This window comes from Anabrus simplex, chromosome 1 (genome assembly GCF_040414725.1).
Source record: "Anabrus simplex isolate iqAnaSimp1 chromosome 1, ASM4041472v1, whole genome shotgun sequence".
Classification (NCBI taxonomy): Eukaryota; Metazoa; Arthropoda; class Insecta; order Orthoptera; family Tettigoniidae; genus Anabrus; species Anabrus simplex.
In genome coordinates, this window is record NC_090265.1 from 1,096,068,792 (window position 1) to 1,096,094,209 (window position 25,418).

The window sequence follows — 25,418 nt, forward strand, 5'->3', positions numbered from 1 at the left end:
CACTCACTCACTCACTCACTCACTCACTCACTCACTCACTCACTCACTCACTCACTCACTCACTCACTCACTCACTCACTCACTCACTCACTCACTCACTCACTCACTCACTCACTCACTCACTCACTCACTCACTCACTCACTCACTCACTCACTCACTCACTCACTCACTCACTCACTCACTCACTCACTCACTCACTCACTCACTCACTCACTCACTCACTCACTCACTCACTCACTCACTCACTCACTCACTCACTCACTCACTCACTCACTCACTCACTCACTCACTCACTCACTCACTCACTCACTCACTCACTCACTCACTCACTCACTCACTCACTCACTCACTCACTCACTTTGCTACGGAATTCTACATTGTAGACAGAATTCTAGGTCAGATAGTGTACATGTTGTGAGCAAGACTGTATAAAATTGCATATCTCTTAACTTTACCCTAAAAATGCGACGGAGAAGTCACCAAATGTCTTTTCTCATATGAAGACTGGCTTAGGGATCACAATCATGTTGGGGAGTTTTCATTACAATGACAGACACTCACACTACACCTGCCTTTTTACATCCTCAGAAAAACTGTCTTAGTGGTTTTCCAAACTGAAATGAACATAGGTCATTACAATGACGTCAGTAGGAATGGCGCGATTGAAAGCAATGCTTTCATATGAAATAATCAAATGAAGAACCACACATTTTCTCACTTTTAACGAACAGTACTACACTGCTAATATAACAGTCCAAAGTTCCAGAGCTGGAATGAGCAAGCCGCAGACAGCCGTGATCCGTGAACACTCTTCGTCTTTTTTCGGTGCGGGGGGGGGTCAAATAGTGGAGAGTCTGAGGGCAAAATCTATGCCCTTTTACTAATCTGTTTCACAGGAGTACCCGATGAGTTGGAAAATCTCAGTTCACTACACTGGCGGCGGAAATATTTATCTGACTTGGAGGCAAATTTTCACTGCTAATTTGGAATAAAATGAATGTAGAATTTAAGAAAAGTGAAGAGGAAGAAGCTTTTCTTAAGAAATGGGTCTTTTAAGAATTGAATTTTGAGTTATTTAGTGAATTGTGGTGTTATAATTTGGAATAGGCCTAAACTGTACTTCTAGACCAGGTCACACTACTACCGCTACTACTACTATTAAGTGAGCCTCTACGTTAAGTGTGCACACAGCTCACTCAAAACAGCGCGTCAGAGTAGGGATCAAATAGCTAGAATACTATGATGAACTAGTGTGTTCCATACCAGCAGTATCCGAAAATGTATGAACCAGAGGAATGGTATGATAAAGAAGAACGTTTTCTAACTTCCCAACTAATTCCCGCCAATATTCAGTCAGGCTGTTATACTCGGTACGTAGCAGTAATCCCATCTATCGGAGTTGAGTGGCAGCATAAGAGGCAAAGAACATCACCACAAACAATGGTCAATATAATGTTATGGTTGATTATTGTTATGCGCTTTCGATATGGTAGGCCTTAAATGTTACAAATCTCATGTTATGGTCCGTATTGAAATGTACTTAAAGTCAAATAATAATACCCATATTGAGAGGGGATTTCAAGATTGAAAGAAGACCGTAGCAGTGTTTGTGGATCTGTCATCAGCTTATGACACAGTCTGGCAAAAAGGAATGATCCTCAAATTCCTGAAGTTAATCCCTTGTAAGACACTTGCCACCCTGTTGAATAATATGTTGGCTAATAGAATGACTGAAGATCACCTACATGGCAACATAAGTAAAACTTACAAACTGAGTGACGGATTACCACAGGGATCGGTACTGGCCCCATTGATTTTCAACATATATACAGGAGATCTACCTTCAACTAATGCTAGGAAGTTTATATACGCTGATGACATTTGCTTGGCAGCCCAGTCTGGTGATTTTGCTGGAGCAGAATCCACACTCACTAAAGATCTCTGCAGAATTGATCATTATTTTAAAACCTGGCGACTGAAACCAGACATAACAAAAACAGAGGTCAGCTGCTTTCATTTGAGCAATAAACAAGCCAATTATGTCCCACAGGTTCAATTCAGAGGTCATATTCTGAAGTTCAATCCACATCCAAAATATCTAGGCGTTTCCTTGGATCGATCCTTGACTTACAGCGAACATGTACGCAAAACATGAGCCAAGATCAAAACCCGCAATGACATCCTGCACAAACTCACAGGAACAAGCTGGGGCCTATCTGCATCCACCATCCGATTAAGTGATGACCAAATTTTTCTGGGTAAGTTGAAACCAGGAGGTTGCACAACTGGATCCGAAATCAGACCTAATCTGTCAGGGTTTGAAGCTGCCCACCCATCGCGCCAGACAGTGTTAGTATGAAATTCATCTTGGGCTAGCCTCTTTCCTAGTAACCAAGAAAGGTTCCTAGATTTCAGCCTGAGATCTTCAAGTAAGCAGTCTTGATGCATTGGTAGGAGAGGGTTATCACAGCATTTAAGCCATTCTTTCTTCAGTGCCATTTGTCTTCGGAGATGAGGAGGTGGAATATTTGAAAGAACTGGTAACCAATCCAGAGGTGTGGATTTAACTGAGTGTCTATCTTCTTTGTATGGGCACAGCTGAGCCATACTGGGCAGCAGTATTCGGCTACTGGGTATACTAACGCAAGTGCTGTGAGCTGGATAACAAAACTGGACAGTCAGCTGCAGCAGCAGTGCGGATATTGATGAGCTCAAATATACAAATATTGTTTGTTTTATTATGTACTTGTTCTGTGTGTATAGATGAAACATTTTTTTCCCCCTGTAATTGTACATATTTGTAAATAACCAAATTGTAACAATGTATCCTCATGCCATACGAAATATATATATATATATATATACATACTAGATTATAAATTCCACATGTTCAGTACAAAAGAGTTTTTAATTTAAATTTAAGAAATAGTTCTTAACATATTAGATATAGGGACATGTTTCACCCGTAATGAGGGCATCATCAGTCTAAAAATCTCATACCTGAAAGAAAGATAGATCAGGATCCTGACTGTTCTTATGTGTCTAAAATATAAACAAGAGGATACTGTTTTAGGTACAAATGTGTATTAAAATGATTAGCAAGTAGAATATAGTAGTTATAACTACTCTTATGATAAAGTCTTATAATCAATCCTTATAGTAGATCTCTACGAATGTCTTGTTTTTAAAATGTGGTAACAAGTAGTTAGTTAAAAGTTCGAAAAGAATACGTAAATTGCTGCGTTGAAATGAAATTTGGTAAACAGTCACAGCCATGGATGAGACTGGGACTTTGGTGGAAGCTACACTTTGATCTCACCTGTGCCAAGAGACGAATATTAAATGATCATAAATTTAATTCTATATAACTTTAGTTATGTAGTATTTATCGATAGGACCACTAATAATACAAATATTTGAGAATTAAATTTTAGGCCTTCCCCTAAACTACCGTTTTACTCAGCGTGAATAAAATGATTTACAGTCTAGAGTGTAGTGGATCATCCGACTTTGCATACCGATTTTCATTAAATTCTCTTCAGCCATTTTCTCGTGATGCATGTAGACAGACAGACAGACAGACAGACAGACAGACAGACAGACAGACAGACAGACAGACAGACAGACAGACAGACAGACAGACAGACAGACAGACAGACAGACAGACAGACAGACAGGGGAAAAGTAGAAAGTGCATTTCCTTGTTACTATGGACATGACCGATACAGGAATGCCTTTCTTTTCAAATTCTGAGCAATGTACAGACAAAACTCTTTTATATAGATTATTCACTAATCGGCCAACTAGGGACCTCAAATGTTTTCATTCTACGTTCTAGCATTTACTCAGTTTTCGATTGATTCAGTCAGTAGGTTTTCATTGGCTTGCTATGTTGAGCACGGCATTTATCTGACCACTTTGCACCATTGTGCAGTTCACATACCGGAAAGTTCCAAAAGTCACAATGCTCGTTCTGAAAAGGTCTCGTTTGTGCGTGTTTTCTGGTCATCCGCCCATTTCTTCAAAGTCTTCCTTGACATTAACGTACCAGGGTATTGTTGTTGTTTGTTTTGAGTAAAACTTTTAAAAATTCATTTTGTCCATCAAGAGTAGTCCATCTGTCATAGGTGATCATAAAGGCAAGCCCTGCGTTTGCGCATTGTGTCCATGATCTTCTCAATCTTAGAGTAAATTTCTTGTCTGGATTTCCTTATGAACATTCTGTTTTTTGTAGTTTGGGTCAAGAATGTTGTGGAGAATCTTTCTCTCTTTTCGTTTAACTTAGCAAGAGCACATTTCTGAGAAAGGATAAGACTTTCTGACGTGTAGAGTGATACTGGCTTAATGGCAGTGTTATAATGATGAATGTTGGTATTTATAGACAAGCACGTTTTGTTATATACTGTATGTTCTGGATGGTTTGGAAAGCAACCTCCATTTATTCACTCTGTCTGCTAAGGCCTCTGTATCTAGTCCGTTTGATTGAATCCGGTCATCAAGGTATTTAAACTTATGCACACGGTTTATTGTTCCATATTTGATGTTCAGTTGGGTCGTGTTTTTGATCCATCCATCCTTTCAAAGGATATCTGCAAGTCTGTTCGTTCTGCTGCCTCTTTCAGCACATTCATTTCTTCTGTTACAGTTTCTAAATTCTATGTCATTATTGCTATATCATCCGCTAAAGCTAAGCAGTCGATTTCTACTCTGTTCTTCTTTGTCCCAATCCTTAAAGGTCTGAACTAGTTTCTACCTTGTAGTATCTGATGCCACTCCTGTATTACTTTCTCCAGTACGCAGTTGAACAAGAATTCTGAGAGTCCATCTTCCTGCCTAATATCAATTTTAATTTCAAAGAGTGCAGAGTAGCATCCTTGGAATTTTACTTTGGGGATGGTATTATTGAGCGTTGCTCATATTACCGCTAGCAGTTTGTTGTCAACTTCCATTTATGCAATTATTTGAAGCAATACATCGTGGTATTGGAGTCTTATGCCTTTCTAACATCTACAAATGTACATACGGATGTTTGGCCTCTCAACATCTGTTGCTTCTTTTGGGGTATATTTCCATAGTTTTGTTATCATTGAGTCTTCATCAGAGACCTTGTTGTTTTATAGTCTCCGTACGTAGTGTTTTATTTCAACGCAGTCCAGGGGAGAAGATGGCAGGTTTTGGCATGTTGATTTGTTGGTTCTGATGGGGTTAACTGGTTTTTTGCAATTTGGATGTTTGTTGAAGTATCTGGCAAGGACCTCATAGTTTTCTTAATTTGACATTGCTGAAGTTCCATCCTTCCTTTGAATGCAGAGGGAGGGAGGCTTGTAACTTGTATCTTCATTTTAAAACCCCTGTAATATTCTTGGGACTCACTTTGCTGAAAGTCTTGCTCAATCTTGTTCATTTGTTCTTTTTCATACTTACGTGTCTTCCTCCATATTATCTTCACTGTTTGTGCCCGTTGGTTTTGTAGATGGTCCAGTCTTCCTCTTTTTTGGACGTGTAGTACATTTTCCAAGTACGTAGGTGATCCATCAAGGCTTGTTCGCAACTTTCGTTCCACCAAGCATGTTTCTTCCTATTTTTAATCTCTGCTACTTCTTTTGTAGCTCGAACCATTTGCCTTCTTGTACTGTTGAAGTCCAAGTCTACTGGCGTTTGAGATATTGCAACAGGGTCTATTTTGAATTCTCCCATTGCTATCTTTGGGGATCGCCATATAATTTGTTTTCTGGGAAGGTGTCAAAAGTGGGTGGACATCATTTGGAGGTTATGATTTTCGCATAATTCAGCAAGGCGTTTTCCATTCTTGTTGGTCCTCTTGTGATCCGAGTATCACCCAATGATGTGTCTGCATTTCTGTTCCTGTCCCAGTTGTGCATTGAAATCACCTATTAAAATCTTGACATGGTGTTCTGGAATTTTTGTGGTTCTGATATCGAGGGTGTTCTAAAATTTATCTGTGTTCTCAGAATCTTTTTGGTTTGGTTCTTATTCGAGGCATGGCATTGATCAACATATATGTTTTGTTTGCACATCGCAGGGATAGTATGGATAGCCGTTCATTCATAGGTTCAAAATTTGAGACAGACCTAAGGATTGAAGTGTTGACCGCAAAAGCTATACTGAAGATTAGAGAGTTCTTCATTACTCTTTTTAGGCTTCTTGCAATGTTTTCATATTACGAATAATAAGGTCCACTCCTACCTTTTGGCTACCAGTTGTAGCAGATACCACCAACGTCAACTTTGAAGGAAAAAGAGTACAAGAAAGTACTAGACAAAGATCATCTGCTAATAAATGAAGATATTTCTGTTGTTCCAATTAGCAGACTTAGATCTAGGCAACTGTCTATTCAGAATGCCATTAAATTGATAGAAAGGAACTGGAATTCTAACATTTTCTTTGAGTGTCATAGTTATCTTGCATTACACAGAAACCAGCGGGATTTGTTCTACCTTGGAAGACAAGGTATGATAAAGATACGATCTCACAGTGGCAAGTCTGCTGACCTCCTTCACAAATGGGTACACTTTCTTTCCTGTAGTGTGAATGTGGTGTCCCGAAACAATCTATCCTGCACATTGCAGAAGAATTTATTCCGGTTGTATATAGGGAAACCCTAAGGAATTCCTATCCTATTGTGGCTGATATTGCAACCGAGTACATCGGTAATCTCTTTCATCTTCTTCTTCTGCAACCCTAATCCAGGAAGCTTGTGGGTCAAGCAGTGGATCATTGACCTCCTTCCACTTTTCACACCTTTCTGGAAACACAAGAGATGTGTGTCGCTTCTGGGCTACTACTTAGCACTTTGTCCTGATCTACTTTGATGCTACATCAGTATTATGCATAGGGACCAATGACCTAGATGTTAGGCCCCTTTAAACAACAAACATCATCATCATCAGTAATATGCAGGATAATTTTGTAAATTATGATTTAATGTTTGATTTATAAAGATATATCTTATTAGAGCTTTTGTTCTGAGGAGTCCTGGGTTCATTTCCCTGGGGATTTTAACTTTCATTAATGAATTCCTCTGACTCGGGGGCTGGGTATTTGTTTTGTCTTGAGCATTATAATTCATCGTAGGTAGGGCCCCATCTTAACAGATGCGCAGGTTGCCTACATGGCATCAACTCGAAAGAGCTGCACTAGACCTCCACGCCATTATATTATTAGAGTACTGTAGAGTAGAACGCAGCCCGGAAGGCGGTTTCGTTGTGCAGAGAGAGACAGAAGTATGAGGTGCGGTGATGCCAATTTGCCTACTCATAACTGCATGTATGTGTAAACATTTCTTCATCCAGTTATATCTTTAATTCCAAAGCGATGACCTATATTTTTTGTGGACTTAAAAGTTCCTGAAAGTCCAAATCAATTTTTAACATCAAACCCCGAGAAACTGTTGAGGGAAGTTTTCGAGATATTAAAGAAGTTAAATGGAAGTTGAGAGAAATGAAGGCGAAGTGCAGAGAGCATAACAGCATGAATGTGTAAACATTTTTTCGTCCAGTTATATCTTGAATTCCAAATCGATGACCTATATTTTTCGTGGGCTTAAACGTTTCCTGAAAGTCCAAATTAATTTTTAACATCTAACCCCGCGAAAGTGTTGAGGAAAATTTTCGAAATATTAAGGAAGGTAAATGTAAGGTGAGAGAAGTGAAAGGCTAAGGACAGAGAGCATAACAGCATGAATGTGTAAACATTTTTTCATCCAGTTATGTCTTGAATTCCAAAGTGACGACCTATATTTTTTGTGGGCTTAAAAGTTTTGTGAAAGTCCAAATTAATTTTTAACATCAAACCCCGAGAAAGTGTTGAGGGAAATTTTCGAGATATTAAAGAAGTTAAATGGAAGTTGAGAGAAATGAAGGCCAAGTGCAGAGAGCATAACAGCATGAATGTGTAAACATTTTTTCTTCCAGTTATATCTTGAATTCCAAAGCGATGACCTATATTTTTCATGGGCTTAAATGTTTCCTAAAAGTCTAAATTAATTTTTAACATCAAAATCCGCAAAAGTGTGGAGGAAAATTTTCGAGATATTAAGGAAGATAAATGGACGGTCCAGTTTCAATGCCTTAGGATATTTGCCGTTTTTATACATATGAAATATTGTTGTACGCAGAACATTTTTATTGAAATAATCGAGGACCATCACTGGCTTCTTCCTCTAAGGGTTCTTCTCTGGCGACCTGAACACCGCATTATTTTTATTTCCGAAGCTTGTTTTATTCTCTGTATTGTTCGCAGGCCGATACCACACGCGAGTGCTGTCTTCTTTTGAAGCGTGGCAACATGGTGTTCCTCACCTTCTCCACCTATGAACACCTGCTGCTGCATGCTTACAAAATACAAATACACTTTAAATACTATTTCCCTCGCCTGACGATGGTATACTTGTCTTTTTGCTCTTCCTGCATCTATCGTACACATGCAAATAGTTCTCTAAATTCGTTGATTATGATATTTACAAACAATACTCGAAACATTCACTCGTGACCCGCACAAACAGGCACCTCTTACTGAAATTATTCTATTGGCTCAGCGGAAAGCACGTCATACTGCAAAGCGCGCGAATGTTACTGCGCAACCCTCTTCAAACCGCCTTTCGGGCTGCGTTCTACTCTAGTAAGTTCCTGACCAGTATTATGGGTATGATGAGTTTGGAGATTGCTTATATGATAAGTAAACCAAAATATCACCCAGGGTAATGCTTCTGTGGCTTTCAACAGGAATGAAGTTCCCTGTCCTGTAGGTGTAGTGAGTTTCTGTGAATTGAAATTCCCCCCATTTGAAATATCTTCAAAGAAATAAGAATTTTAAAAATTATTTCATTCCACACTACTGGGAAAAATATCTCTATGGCTTGTGTATTCAGAACATGTAAAACATGTATTTTGTTTGGAAAAGAAGGTTATGAAATTGTTGGATCAATCGAACTATGGGTAACTGGAACAATTTGTGAGTAGGGGGGAAGTGAAGCCTCTTCTCGATTACTCTTGTTGTGTGCTGCATAGTAAGAAAATATGAAATGCTTATGAGAAGATTCACTGCAGCTCACATGCTTTTGAAATATCTAAACATTGTCCTTTTTAAAATATAAATATTTAAATAAGTATACTGACAGACATTCATTAAAATTTCATATCATATTTTGTTCACTTAAATGCCTTATTTAAATCTTGTGGATGACATTGTCTTGTGCTGACTCAGTTATGAATGAGCATCATGTGCAATATTATTTTAATTTTATGAAGGATGTTGAAATGTGCAAAATAAGACTAATAGAAGGCAGCTTGATATGATAACAATTACAATATGTTTAAACAAACACCTAATTTCACTGAAGAAGCTTAGTATAAAGAAATTCCAGTGTGAGTTGATTGATATGGTTTTTTTAATATAAGGGAGTGTGCAAAATCTTTCATGAGACACTTGTGAAGGGTTCTTACCCACTAAAAACCACATACCCTTTTCCCACAGTGTGTATCTCTGCCCTGGAACCGCTCTCACATTACTTCAGAGCGGCATTGAGCTTTTACCATATCAGGCTTCTTTCTTCATTTCTCCTTTACTGACGTTCATCCACATCCAAATCGCTCTTTTTCTGTCATAGGATACTTTCTGCATAGGCAGCTATCTGGTCCCAACATTTCTGGTTCTGTAACATCACTAGGACAATAGATTCTGGTGTCAATTCTCCTTACTCAACTTCTAAACATCTTATTCATGTAGACCAATGCTCACATACAAAAAAGGAGTGAAGTACATTATCAGCACCATTACAATAAATATACAATGGATCGCTCGCTCTGCATATTCTGTGTAGAAATTTTCTAAAGTAACCGTGGCCTGTCAAGAGCTGTGTGTGTTAATAATTAACTTCACCATGTGCCCGTGATCCCCAGTTCGCTAAACATGGTATCAGCTGCTTAGTCCATTTCCCTTGTTGATCTTCCATCTTGGCTGCAATCATTCCATTCGTTTGCTGTAAGCCAGTTTCTTGGCGCATTTCTTTCCTAACTCTCCTTGAGTACGCCAGAGTTCCTGTCTCTCTAAGGCAAGTAAGTCAATCGGTGGTACTGCTGCTACTGTAAGGATTGCAAGTTCGGACACCGTATGATATGCAGTTGTAATTCTTAAAGCTGATCTCACTATACTGCAGCTATCCTTCGCCAGTATTTTCATACTTCAAAGACTCAGCCCAAATTTCTGAACCATATAGAAGTATTGATTGAACTATCGACATGAAAAGTCATCTCTTGCTGGATTTCGGACCTTTTAAATAATAATAAAGAAATAATAATATCATTAGAAAAGACTGAGGTAATGCTAGCAGATTGACTAGTAATAAATCACATAACAGTAAATAACAGGAAAGTAAAAATAGTGAAACTGTTTAAATACCTAGGAGAAATTATAACATACAACTTGGATGATAAACCTGCATGGCAAGAAAGAACTAATAAAAGTATAAAAGCTCAAAAAGTGACATGGTCGACGTAGGTGGTAGGTGTGCTAGGTACCAACTGATGAGCCCACCCTAGCACACGAGGGCGAAACGCTGGCAACCAAGAATGAGCTAGCTGGAAAATTTATAATGTCCAATAACGGACCATTTATATTGGTATTATAAATTTGCTCATTCAGGACAAATATTTTAGATTCCCTATGGGAATCAACATCTATATCATCTGATGGCCAAGCAGGCATCAATTTTTAGTGATGAGACAAAGTCTCTTAGTGCATTGGCACTGCCGGTGGCTCCAGTTAGCCTACGCAGTGGCCTCCACGGTATGCACTAGCCAGCGTATTGGTAGGTGTGCTAGGTACCAACTGATGAGCCCACCCTAGCACACGAGGGCGAAACGCTGGCAACCAAGAATAAGCTAGCTGGAAAATTTATAATGTCCAATAACGGACCATTTATATTGGTATTATAAATTTGCTCATTCAGGACAAATATTTCAGATTCCCTATGGGAATCAACATCTATATCATACAGAAAAAAATGTCTGTCGGTCCAAACAAAATTAAAACATTATAAGACGTTGGTTCAACCAGAGGTGTCGTACAGAAGCGCAACTCTTTTTACACTTAGAGAAACAGAATTGACAAAATCCTGAAAGTAGAGAAGAGAATAGCAGAGACATGCATAAATAAGAAATATTAAACAGATGGATAATGGTGGATAGTGCCCAATTAAGTGATGTGCAGAGAACTAGAGTCCATCACAGATACTGCAGGGAAGAAGAAGATCTCTTTTGTTTGGTCACATTATGAGGATACCAGAAACCGGATTACCAAGAAAAGTTATAGAGAGACTCTGCAATCTGAAGCAACAAGTAGGATGGATTAAGGAAACTGAGAGGTTGTGGAAGAACTAGAAATAATTCTGGACAATTTGCAAAACAAAACAGAAAATTTAAAAGAGACTGAAAAACAAAAAAGTAAGATTTATACCAAAAATAGACAAACGACATACAATGAATAGGGTATTTACAGATTAGGAATAGCAGAAGAGATCAAGAAGAAATGAAACGCTACTGGGCTATTTGGAAAAAAAGTTCTCAAAGAAGATGACCAGAAAATAGTTGGCTGAAGTGATTTTACTGTCCCACAAAATTTGAAAATCTATTTCTAAAACTTTTTCTCTTCTACATATTTTCAATAGGAGATTTAATAAAGGACATATCATTAACAGGAATGTTTTACAGTCAAAGTCCTAGAAGACATAGCCCAAAAGTGGGTGCACATAGAGCAGATTTCTTATAACTGGAAAACTAGTGGAAATATTTTAACCAAACTTCATATTTAAAATCCACCTATCCAAAGATAGATTTTAAGGTCCATTCCATTTCGAAATCCTGGAAATGACTGTTTTTTAATAGGAAGAACAAAATGGTGATTTTTCTCCCACAAAAAATACATTTGTGAAATGGCTTTTCATTTTCATTTTTCTTCTGTACATTATTTCGCTTACACTTCAAATGACGGAGAAAATTAGTTATATATGGGTTTTATGTTCTGCTGCAAATGACGGAACACCCTTGCAGACTGCCAGCAAGTCTGCTGGTTACCCATGGTAACGCCTCAGTCTGCTGGCCAGCAAAAAAGTAACGTAATGCTATTTTCATCGGTATTCATGTAAACTCTTGGTTGTTTGTTGGGTAGAAGGCGAGGGAAGTGTCTAGCTGCCATTCTGTGGGATATTTGTGGAATACCATTGAGGTTATATTTCTATTGGAATAGTGCTAAACATAGTTGTTAATATTTGAACAGTACCACGTTTTGTAGCCCAATATTTCACATTGTAATTTGTTTTATGACATATGTTACAATTGTACTGTATTTCTCCTCTATTTCTGTTTTCTGCTTTATTTTCTTGCCTCTGCCTTGCCTCTTTAGACTTAAGTAATAACACCATAAGTCATCATCTTATCTGAATATTTAACATGGCTTGCCCTAAATCTCTTCTATGTTACTGATTTCAAAAATCCTTAAATCATAAGATCTGAATTTAGTAATGGACATTTCATTTTTCCAGCACATCCACATGACTTTTACATATTTGTCCTATCTGGCTATTCTCAGATATTATCCTCAATTATTGTCTGCATCTTAACCGTGTTCATTTCTGCCTGAATTTCTCTGTATGTATAGGAGTGGTAATCCCAAAACCTTGACTCTCCTTTCTTTGGGTGGTATTGCGCACTATTTATTTAATGCACTTTTTCCTTTACTATCTATAATTTTGCTGATTAAGTTGTATGACGTACCATTAACTGGAACTTATTTCGAGTCAGTAGGTAGATTATGACACTTTTAAGAGTTATTGCCTTTTACTATGGAAACTAAAAACAAGTTGCCCTTGGAAAACCGTCGTTCAAAACTTAAAAGCACCAGTCCACATCTAGGGTATCTGAGAATGCTTCTGAACGTGAGGCCAGCTTGAATGCTGAGATATTTAGGAAGACATTTTGAGAGCGATGCTGATAGTAGGCCAGGTTCAGCTGGCAGAGAGAACTTTATAGTAAATCTAGGGTATCTATGCTTTTTATAATGTTGTTTTACATCCCAAGGTTTCTGAAGATGCCGAGTAACCGGATGTTTTGTGATGCAAGAGTACATTTATGTACAGGTAGATCTACCGACATGAGCTTTGCAGATTTCCAGCTTTCCACAAGCAATAGCTCTTCAGATACCGTCGAACTGAGGCAGAAGAAAACCCACTACCTTGGTGAAAGGCAGTGAAATTCATTACCACATAACCGTCTCATCGATTACATTCAGCACCTCAAAATAGATCTCAAAAGTAAGCACGAGTCAGAAGGAATTTCCTATACCTGTGGCAAAATTAATTGGAACCCATGGTTTATTAATCAGAATCTCAAATTTCTCTACCAAAGGAGGCACATGCCAACTTTGAACATTTTCTTCACTCTATATGATCCTACAATTGTACATCCCATATTACTTGCTGCCCGCATGTGAAGGCGCTGAAGATGACTAGAAACCATGTTATAACCACAATATTACCACTGAGGCCACTATAACCAAATGCCAAATATTTGGACAAGCTCTTTGTTCTATGTCCTCGGGAGAGTGGCAGATGCAAGATTTGTCTGTACTGTTATGGACCGTGGTTAGGATACTAACTGCCGACATTGATAAGGTCATAAGCGCTGAATTGTAAGAAAAATGTCATGACACAGAGCTTTCAAGCTTTGTTAAAAGTAACATACCGTACTAGTGCATAGGCTCTGAATTGGTGCTCACCATGCATGAAATGCGAGTGATGTTCAAAATGGGTTTCGTGAATTTTAATTAAAAAAAAAAAAACACATGTCATCATGATTATTATTATTATTATTATTATTATTATTATTATTATTATTATTATTATTATTATTATTATTATTATTATTATTATTATTATTATCCTATGGCAAGTATACAAAAGAAAATATACAGTATATATATAAAGACAAGAATGTTGGTAGCATTCACATTTACAAATCAATGTTTAGTTGTAGGCAGTCTAAGAAGGGAGGTGTAGCATTGATGACATCTCGGGCTGTCCATCATTCTTCCTCAGAGGTAGGGTTGCCATACGTCCTGAAAAAGGGAGATTGTTCTGTATTTGAGCTGGTGTCCCAACATCCTGACTGAATTTTAAAAAATCCCTAAATGTCCTAAATTTTAAAAAGCAGACCAAATTATTTAAATTTTGCTCAAATGCTTTTGGAAGGGAATGTCCCATCTGTTACTTAAAAGTCTATGCAAATAACAGTGAATGTCATATAATTTTGGGGTAGTCGATAAAGTAGGTATTTTACTTAAAGTATGATTTCTTATTATTTCTCTATTTGATTTTTAGTATTAACATCATGTAACAAGTGTGACTTACGGTAATGGATGGGACAGTTCACATGGAATTACCCAAATATACTCGTTTGCATCCCCGTACCACTATAAGCATTGGGGCAAGTGCTCTCGTGGAGTCGGCGCCTATGTTTGGAACTTGTCGATGTTGGTGTCCTGAATTTCATCCTGAACCTTATGGCAACCCTACTCAGAGGGCACTCGTCAACAATATGCTTCACTGACTGGGAAGGGGCTCTGCAGTCACAGTCAGGAAATTCTTGAAGTCTCCACTTATGTAGCATGGCATTACTGATCATACATGGGGGCGATGGACAGTATTCTGATTGGCGTTAAGAGTCTATCAACAGGGGTCTTCATTGAGCCTGTTTCCCCACTTAAGCACCTACATAACATATTCTAAATGTCCTTTGGAAATCCATGCCTTTCCATCAGTGATGATTAGCTTGTTGTCAGCTAGTAAAAATCACTAGAACAGAGGGAAAATGACGTGTGCTTTAGCATTTGTGCCTCAAGCAAAAATTGCTCAGCACTTTTGAAACTTTCTCTGATGATGATCCAGAGGTTCATCGCCATGCCTGCATCTCCTCGGTTTAGTCGGTCATCTTCATGATTATATCCCACATTGTATAAAGATGAGGTAAATGCACAGTATTCCTTTTGTTGTTCATCCTACGCTGCATTGGAGAAACGAAGGCTGATGTCCTCTTGTTTTTTTCATGCAGAGAGGTGAAACTAAGGTCAAGTCTTAAGATTTGCACCATAAAAATCACACATACAAAAATTGTTTTCTTTTAAAATTATACTGAACTTATAATTTGATGAAAACAAATGCACTCGTGAATACTTATCCATTTGCGAGCACTGGCCTGTATGAATAATTTGTAGTCCACGGCAAACAGTTAGACTATGTGTTGGGTGATTTGAATCTCATAAAAGTTCATTGCAGTTGACCTCCTCGCCTTGGCTGCACCTGGAATCAAGTTTGTCCCGCATGGTTCCAGCTGACTTGGCTTCCTCGTGAAATTTTCCCATGTTATTGAACGAAGATTATAGTATAGAAGTCAGATTTACGTCATGAAGTTTAACAGAGTAGAAAGTTGAGTAGAGTAGAGAAAGTGTAATTGTCTGTTAGCAGCTTATTTTATCTCACACAGGAATAGGTGTTAGGTTAGTTACATTAGCATTTTTTGCAATGTAAATTTCTATTGCTTCCTTTATATTCAAATATTTACTTTCATTTTCGATGTGTAAAATAATCAGATCTGTGAAATGGTGTGAACAATCATATATGTGCTCCCCGAAGGCTGAATGCTGATTATATCTGATTGCGTTTTTGTGTTCTTTGTATCTTATGTGGAAATTGAGTTTCATTTGACCTATATGTGGCATTGCAGTTAAGTTCCTGGCACTTGAGTTCATATACTCCTGACTTTGAGAAAGGGTCCTTTTGTTTAGGTTGCACTTGCTGATGTGTCTCTGTAGTGTGTTGTTCGTTCTAAAGGCTACTTTTAAATCTTGTTCCTTGAAAATATTAGCTACTTTGTATGTGTTCTTGTTATCGTAGTTGAAAAGCACGTACTTTACTTTGTCATGTGTGGTGGTTTCCCGGCGATTTTTCTTATGTTTATTTGATAGATTATCTACTGTGCCTGGAGGGTGGTTGTTTTCTTTTGTGATTTGTTTAATGATTTGTATCTCTTCATTGAAATCCGTTGTGCTCATTCTTATGGAAATAGCTCTGTGTATCATTGTATTCAGTCCTGCTATTTTGTGTGTGTATGAGTGGTTCGACTCGTTGTCAGTAGTGTGCGACGTCTGAGTGGGCTTTCTGTATACCTTGTAAGATAGGTTGTCATTATTCCTGTTGATTTTGATGTCTAAATAGTTTATTTTCTTGTTAGTTTCTGGCTCCATTGTGAAACTGATGGACTTGTGTAAAGAATTTAGTGTGTTTAATAACTGGTGTGCATTAGTGATGTCATTATCATATATGCATATAACGTCATCGTATCGGCTCCAGTGTAAGATTCCTTTCGAATGCTGGCCTATTAAGAAGATGTTTTCAAAGTTATTCAGAAAAAATGTTTGCTATTATACCTGATAATGGTGAGCCCGTGACTAACCCTTCTTTTTGGCAATAGATTTTGTCGTTGAATGCAAAGCAATTTTGGTGTAGTGTTGTTCTAAGAAGGCTAATCATTTCTTGGGTTTCTTGTAGAGAAGTGTTTTCTTTAAGAAGATTTTCGATAATTTTAATGGATTCATCTATTGGGCCAACGGCCGTAGCCGTGTTGAAACACCAGATCCCGTGAGATCTCCGAAGTTAAGCAACATTGGGCATGGTCAGGAGTTGGATGGGTTGCCACACGCTGTTGGTGGGGGGTAAGGGAATGGAGGAGCGGAAAGGAACTGGTCACCCTACCGCACGTAAACTTTGGCTCAGGAACACCTCTGCGGAGGTTCAGACCTGCCTTTGGGCAGAATAACCCTTACTGGTATGTTGGTGTACATGTTAGTGATGTCAAAGGATATCATACATGTGCCCTCTGTTATTTTAAGTTTATTTAGTTCTTTAATTACTTCCAGGCTGCTTCTAATTGATCTGTCTTCTTTAAGTGAAATTTTCTCTTTTAGAATTAGGTTGAGTTGTTTGCTTAAATTGTAACTTGGCACATCTTTAAAATTTACTATTGGTCTAATGGGACACAACTGTTTGTGTATTTTGGGGAGGGCTCTTAGTGTGGGGAGTTTGGAATTTGTGATGGTGAGGCTTTCTTTTTCTGTTTTTGTGAAAATAAAGTCTGTGTCCTTGATAGCTTGTTTTATTTCATTTAGAAATTTATTTGTAGGGTCGCGTTGTAATTCTTGAATACTGTTGTTGTTGATAAATTCTAATGTTTTTTCTATGTACTCGTCTTTCTTCATTATGTCTGTTGTGTTACCTTTATCCGCTTTTGTGATGATAAGGCTGTCATTTTAAATTTTGTTCTAAACTGTTTTATTGCCGAGTATTAAGTGGCTGACTGGAGGGTGATTGGGGATTTAAATGAGACTATGGAGTGGGTATGTGGGAAACTGGGAGTGAAATTTCTAGATCCTATTGGGTGGGTAGGAGATAGGGATCTGCGCTCAGATGGCCTTCATTTAAACCGCAGTGGTACGTATAAGTTAGGAAATTTGTTTGGAAGGGTAATAGGGAGGTACATTCAGGGAAACGGGATGGCCTAGGGAGCGGTGATAAGGGAACAGGGAACTGGAAATCAAGTAGGGATGACATAAAATTGTTAGTGTTGAACTGTAGAAGTATTGTAAGGAAAGGAATAGAATTAAGTAATTTAATAGATATATATTTATCAGATATTGTAATAGGAGTTGATTCATGGCTGAGAAATGATATAATGGATGCAGAAATTTTCTCACGACACTGGAGTGTGTATCGTAGAGATAGGATAGGAAAGGTGGGAGGGGGAGTGTTCATTCTGGTGAAAGAAGAATTTGTAAGCTACGAAAAAGTTAAAGATGAGACACATGAAATTCTAGGTGTAAGACTCATTTCTAAAGATAATAGGCAACTAGATATATTTGGAGTGTACAGATCGGGAAAGGGTAGCACTGACGCGGATTCGGAATTATTTGTTAGGATAGTCAGCTATGTGGGAAACGACATGGAAAGAAATGTGATTGTAGCGGGAGATCTGAATTTGCCAGATGTCAATTGGGAAGGAAATGCGAACGACAGGAAGCATGACCAACAAATGGCAAATAAGTTAATATGGGAAGGACAGCTGATTCAGAAAGTGATGGAACCAACCAGAGGGAAAAATATCCTGGATGTGGTGCTGATAAAACCAGATGAGCTCTATAGGGAAACTGAAGTAATAGATGGTATTAGTGATCATGAAGCTGTTTTTGTGGTAGTTAAAAATAAATGTGATAGAAAGGAAGGTCTTAAAAGTAGGACTGTTAGGCAGTACCATATGGCTGATAAAGCAGGGATGAGGCAGTTTCTAAAAAGTAACTATGATCGGTGGAAAACGGTAAATAAAAATGTTAACAGACTCTGGGATGGGTTTAAAGAAATTGTTGAGGAATGCGAAAACAGGTTTGTACCATTAAGGGTGGTAAGGAATGGTAAAGACCCACCTTATTATAATAGAGAAATAAAGAGACTAAGAAGAAGGTGCAGACTGGAAAGAAATAGAGTTAGAAATGGCTGTGGAAGTAAGGAGAAATTGAAGGAACTTACTAGAAAATTGAATCTAGCAAAGAAGGCAGCTAAGGATAACATGATGGCAAGCATAATTGGCAGTCATACGAATTTTAGTGAAAAATAGAAGGGTATGTATAGGTATTTTAAGGCAGAAACAGGTTCCAAGAAGGACATTCCAGGAATAATTAATGAACAAGGGGAGTGTGTATGTGAGGATCTTCAAAAGGCAGAAGTATTCAGTCAGCAGTATGTAAAGATTGTTGGTTACAAGGATAATGTCGAGATAGAGGAGGAGACTAAAGCCAAAGAAGTATTACATATGATAACAATGATATTTACAATAAGATTCAAAAGTTGAAAACTAGAAAAGCGACTGGAATTGATCAGATTTCTGGGGATATACTAAAGACAATGGGTTGGGATATAGTACCATATCTGAAGTACTTATTTGATTATTGTTTGGTCGGAGGAGCTATACCAGATGAATGGAGAGTTGCTGTAGTTGCCCCTGTGTATAAAGGTAAGGGTGATAGACATAAAGCTGAAAATTACAGGCGAGTAAGTTTGACATGCGTTGTATGTAAGCTTTGGGAAGGCATTCTTTCTGATTATATTAGACATGTTTGTGAAATTAATAACTGGTTCGATAGAAGGCAATTTGGTTTTAGGAAAGGTTATTCCACTGAAGCTCAACTTGTAGGATTCCAGCAAGATATAGCAGATATAGCAACATGACCTCGAAAATGTTGTGAGATGGACAGCAGGCAATGGTATGTTGATAAACAGGGTTAAAAGTCAGGTTGTGAGTTTCACAAATAGGAAAAGTCCTCTCAGTTTTAATTACTGCGTTGATGGGGTGAAAGTTCCTTTTGGGGATCATTGTAAGTATCTAGGTGTTAATATAAGGAAAGATCTTCATTGGGGTAATCACATAAATGGGATTGTAAATAAAGGGTACAGATCTCTGCACATGGTTATGAGGGTGTTTAGGGGTTGTAGTAAGGATGTAAAGGAGAGGGCATATAAGTCTCTGGTAAGACCCCAACTAGAGTATGGTTCCAGTGTATGGGACCCTCACCAGGATTACCTGATTCAAGAACTGGAAAAAATCCAAAGAAAAGCAGCTCGATTTGTTCTGGGTGATTTCCGACAAAAGAGTAGCGTTACAAAAATGTTGCAATGTTTGGGTTGGGAAGAATTGAGAGAAAGAAGAAGAGCTGCTCGACTAAGTGGTATGTTACAAGTAATAAATCTCATTGTTTAATAGAAACTAACCTTTTGAAACATAACACTATAAGCAAATGTGAAATAGATGAACTGATCAACTTGCTAAAATTTGTAGTAAACAATAACTTCTTTACATTCAATAACAAAATTTACCAACAGAAGGGACTAGCGATGGGCGACCCGATATCTGGAATCCTTGCTAACATTTTTATGGATCACCTCAAGACTAACAAGATAATCAATAAAAGCAATGGTCTACAGCTTTGGCTAAGATACATCGATGACACATTTGCCATCATTGACACACATCGCAATAATAGTGATAACATTTTAAAGACCCTGAATGACCTTGACCACAATATCAGGTTCACTAAGGAAGACAAAGTCAACAGGTCTTTAAACTTCCTGGACTTAACCTTGACCAGAGCCAGTGATAATTTTATTTTCCAAATTTACAGAAAGCCCTCCGCTGCTCCTTTGACAATAAAGAATGAGTCGTTACACCCTCAATCTCATAAACAAGCAACTTTCTACAGTTTAGTTCATCGAGCATTAAATATTCCACTATCCCCTTCTAACCGAAAAAAAGAGTTTGAATATATAAAAGAACTTTCAAAACTTAACGGCTATAAACCTAACCTGATCGATAAGATTATTGGTAAAATAAAATCAAAAAATACTACAAATTTAATTCCAGATAAGCCCAAAATAATAAACACTGCCACTTTCACCTTCACTAACCCCGCCATACACAGCATTACTAACCCATTTAAGAAGCATAACATCAGAATTGCCTACCAAACTCGCAACACTAATCGGAATATATTCTTTAATTCCAACTTGGTAAATACTTCTCAAGACAAATTTTCAAACTCTGGTATTTACAGACTCAAATGCCCCCAGTGTGAATTTTCTTATATCGGACAAACTGGCCGCAGTTTTAGAACTAGATACTTGGAACATTATAATGCCTTAAAGCATAAAAAGTACTCTGCCATGAGCAACCACATGAGGGATTCCGGCCACAATTATTCTACAATTGAACAGGACCTCCACATTATAAAATATGTAAATAAAAGCAGCTTAATGACTGAATTGGAAAATACATACATTTTCTTGGATCAACATTTTAATAATAATAATAATAATTTGAATGATGTCCCTGAGAACAACAGCCCATTAATTGAACAAGTCCCCAATTTACTCACTAATCTTAATATAAATGATAACAATTTCACAAAAATCTTCAATTATAAACCTTTAAATACCCCTCCAGTCGTCATAACAGATTCCACCTTACCCCCTCCCCATAATACAGCTTCGCCGCCAGCTTCCAGCACTCTCATTGTTGCGCCTACCCCTCCCGTCCCAACTTACTCTTTGCCTAGGCAAGCACACAGATACAACACACGCAGCAACGGGCATAAATTTAACAGACCTCCTTGAACGGCTAATGTCTCCGCTCAACGCTCATCCAACATAAGAGGTAAGCGGTCTTAGTCTCCCATTCTGAACACCCTATTTTCAAGGCCCCAATACATCTTTTTCCTTTTTCCATTTTCAGATTTCAGTTTACGCACTTGGCATCTTATTTTTTTCCGTTTTGGTCTTTAACTCCCAGCAAAAATGAAGCGGCTTCAGGCGTGATCAATCCTGTTTGAAATGTTACTACTCCATGTCTGCTACAACATATGATTTCTCTCGCCCATTCTCACGCATCTATACAAGAGTGGGATTTAATTATTTCTTCGCTTAAAAGAATATAACCATTATGTTTTGTTATATATGAACATTCTTATTAACTGACTGGCAGCCAACTCTATATTGTACCTTATGTTTTTACCTCTGGCAACACGATTACATGTTTTTTCTAACTCAGCCATGATGAACACTCTTATATATTTTCACGCTTGTTTTTATGTTTGAACATTCTGATTGACTGACTGGTAACAATGATATCCTAATGATTTTAATTATTTCACTACCAGCTCTGTATTATAGCCTACTTTCTGTTCTTATCCTCTGTCTCAACTCGATTGTGTTTTTTCTCTTAGCCATGTTGTAACATTCCATGTTTTTTCACACTAGTTTTAAGCCTATTTTCATTTTACAAATATAAATGTTGATTCTTAGGGTGCCATATATGTTAAGGACACTAGGTTCAGGACCCTGACCTAACTTTAGGCTAAGATTTATTTTCGGCTGATAATGCTTACTACTGTTAAGCGAAACATGTCCCATCTTACAACGCCTGTTGTAATGTTTATTTCCTAAATATAGGAAAGATAAGTATTGGAAAGGTGGTGTTAACTATTATTCTTGTTTTAATGTTCATAAGTGGTATGTTCCGAGCTATCAGCGGAGAGATGGCGTGGAATGACATTAGTAGACGAATAAGTTTGAATGGCGTTTATAAAAGTAGGAATGATCACAATATGAAGATAAAGTTGGAATTCAAGAGGACAAACTGGCGCAAATATTCATTTATAGGAAGGGGAGTTAGGGACTGGAATAACTTACCAAGGGAGATGTTCAATAAATTTCCAATTTCTTTGAAATCATTTAGGAAAAGGCTAGGAAAACAACAAATAGGGAATCTGCCACCTGGGCGACTGCCCTAAATGCAGATGAGTATTGATTGATTGATTGATTGATTGATTGATTGATTGATTGATTGATTGATTGATTGATTGATTGATTGATTGATTGATTGATTGATTGATTGATTGATTGATTGATTGGCACAATTCGGTTGTTTGGTGGAATTTTCTTGTGCTATTATTTTTAGGGCTTCGTTGATGGCTACGTTTTTTGTTATTTCTCTTTGTGGAGAGGTATTTTGTTGCAAGCAATTTCTATGTCATTGATGAACTGTTTTATGTTGTTTGAGTTATGATGTTCCTGGCAATTAAATTTGAGACCTTTCTCTAGCAGATTTATTTTATACTTTGAAAAGGTAATGTCTGATCTGTTAATTAATCTAGGGTGAAAATTAGCGAGTTTGTTGTGGTTATTGTTTTCTGGATGTTTCTTTTTAATCGTTGGATCACATATTTTATTGTCAATGACCTTCTGTTTCCGGATTGCTTCTTTTTTAATGTAATCGTGTAAAAAGTTGGAATGGGACATCCATTGTGTGTGGTGCCAGAAGTTGCTTAGGTTTAAATGGATGCGTAGAATTTGTTTGTTGATTTCCTGTTTCTTTATGTATGCGAATTTCATTTTGTTTCTGATCCATAATAATTGTGATTGAGATGTTGATATTTCAGCCGAAGTTGTTGTGGGTTTAGTTTTTGTGGGTATGTACTTAGGAACGATCTTTAATTCTAGACATTTCTTATTAAATGTAATGGTTTGTCAATGTTCATGATATTTATTTTAAGTGATTTGAGTGTTTGGCTTTGTAATTTGCCTGACTGGCCAAATAATTTGTTACGAATGAAGCCATATTTTTCAGTGTCGACTTAGTTAAATGTAGCAAAAACTTTTCAGTCTGTCAAATACACAGCAATTACAATATAAATTATAACACAATAAACATACCTGTATAAATATACTCTGTTATACAAAGAATGACATGTTTCATTCTACAGCACAAGAACATACTCAGATCTATCAAATTACTTAAAACATGCTTGTATATTGTTTACGTTATGTAAACTTGTCAATGCTCGAGAGTTTAGTGATAACATGAACAAGTAATGACAAAAAATAAATTTACAAGTACTATACGCAAACTTTTTCTTGAGCCAGATTTTTACGGGGTGAGGGGTAAGGAGGGAGCACTGATGGTTCCAGTTTTACTGCCAACTGAATGGAAATGAAATCTGAATTGAATCGATAATATGATCGATCGATATGAATTTTCTAAACATTTATTATCTTACGCCAACAACTCTGTCACACATACATTATTTAACATTATATAACATTTCTCGATGCAAATCTTGTTCCTAGCATGAATTATATAGTTCAGCTTTGCTGTGTAAACAACATCAGTACTAGTTCGTAAATTGTACGTCACATGTCGCACAGCGATGCATAGTTTGTGTTTCAAAGGTTGCCAATATGGATGTCGAAGATATCCAAGGTCTACCGATTCAGCACTCGAGAGCTCAGGGCTCAAGAAAAGGTTCGTGTATAGTATTAATATAATGAAAAACTTACGTACTTGTCTAGTCTGCCGATGCTGAGTCCATTGTTACCAAACACCATTTCAGGACTGTTGTCATGGAAAGTTTTGGGTAAAGCACACTGCTTGCGGAGAGGGGAGGGGAAGCATGGGAGGGGTCTTGTGGAGCGTTGTGGATCTCTCCTATTGGATGATAAAATTGAGTATACTGTACCGTGGAGAGGGGAGGGGGAAGTAGGGCGGAGCAAGTTGAGCGCTGCGGAACCTTCTATCAACACTGGAGAGGGAAGAGAAGGTTTATTGACCTGCTTCATGTTAAAATGTACATTTATGTAATATGGATGAATGCCTGTAGAGATTCCGAAGTGGGACATCTGCTGGTGCTCAGGTCCAGGGAATCGCTCAACTTTAACATTAGATAACTGCTCCTTTTTTCCATTCTCTTGCCTGTCTGTGAAGTGAGATTTGTTAGAAATTTTGGCATTTAAAATCTTGAACTGGGACTAAAGTAACCTTGATACTTTATTGTTTAAATATTGGAATGCAGTACACTGAATATCAATAACGGAATATAGAATTATTTCAAATGGTATATAGAACTGTTGAAATAATTGCCTGCTAATTGGGTATATCTTTGAATGCCATTAATTTCATATTTTGAAGTTGAAATATTATTGTACTTTATCTTTCAGAATCCCGTGGCCCACTGCTGGTCGGAGCAGACTCACCATAAACGAAAGTTTTGCAATGTCTGTCGCAAGAGGTTGGAGGATAGTTTATCCGTCCACTGCGAGAGTAAGTATTTTGCTTTAGACTAATCTAAAACTCTTCTTCCAAGAAGCCCCACAGTAATTTTCAGGTTCCCATCTAACCTCAAAAACATTCTCACTCATTATGAACTATACCGACCTCCACCTCTTTCTGGCTCTTTTCCCTATGAACACAGCTGCTGTGAGACCTGATGGTTACATACACCAAGCACCACTTTTACCAGCAGCATCACCAACAAGCCTTACCCCATACAAGGTCGTCTTGACTGTACTTCCTCCAACATTATCTACCAGCTTCAGTGCAGACACTATCCGCTTTCTACATTGGCTTAACTAGCAGTACAGTAGCTAAATGTGTATGCGGCCACTGCAGTACCTACAAAACCCCCAACATAGATCTGCCTATTCACATTCACACCAGGCACCTACAAACCACGTTCAATAAATGTTTCACAAGTCCTCAAACATTTAAATGCAGGCGAGTTGGCCATGCGGTTAGGAGCACGCAGCTGTGAGCTCACATCCGGGAGATAGTGGGTTCGAACCCCACTGTCGGCAGCCCTGAAAATGGTTTTCCGTGGTTTCCCATTTTCACACCAGGAAAATGCTGGGGCTGTACCTTAGTTAAGGCCACGGCTGCTTCCTTCCCATTCCTAGGCCTTTCCTGTCCCATCGTCG

General features: G+C 37.8%; 1 protein-coding gene across 6 annotated transcripts in view; it reads left to right on the plus strand.

Annotated features, from left to right (window-relative positions):
• LOC136858040 (diacylglycerol kinase theta) overlaps positions 1–25,418 on the plus strand; it is a 559,022-nt gene that overhangs the window by 250,588 nt on the left and 283,016 nt on the right. For all 6 annotated transcript variants that reach the window (XM_067137265.2, XM_067137270.2, XM_067137266.2 and 3 more), the window contains exon 3: positions 24,663–24,765. In XM_067137265.2, coding sequence (XP_066993366.2) covers positions 24,663–24,765 — 103 coding nt within the window. The remainder of the gene's footprint in view (positions 1–24,662; positions 24,766–25,418) is intronic.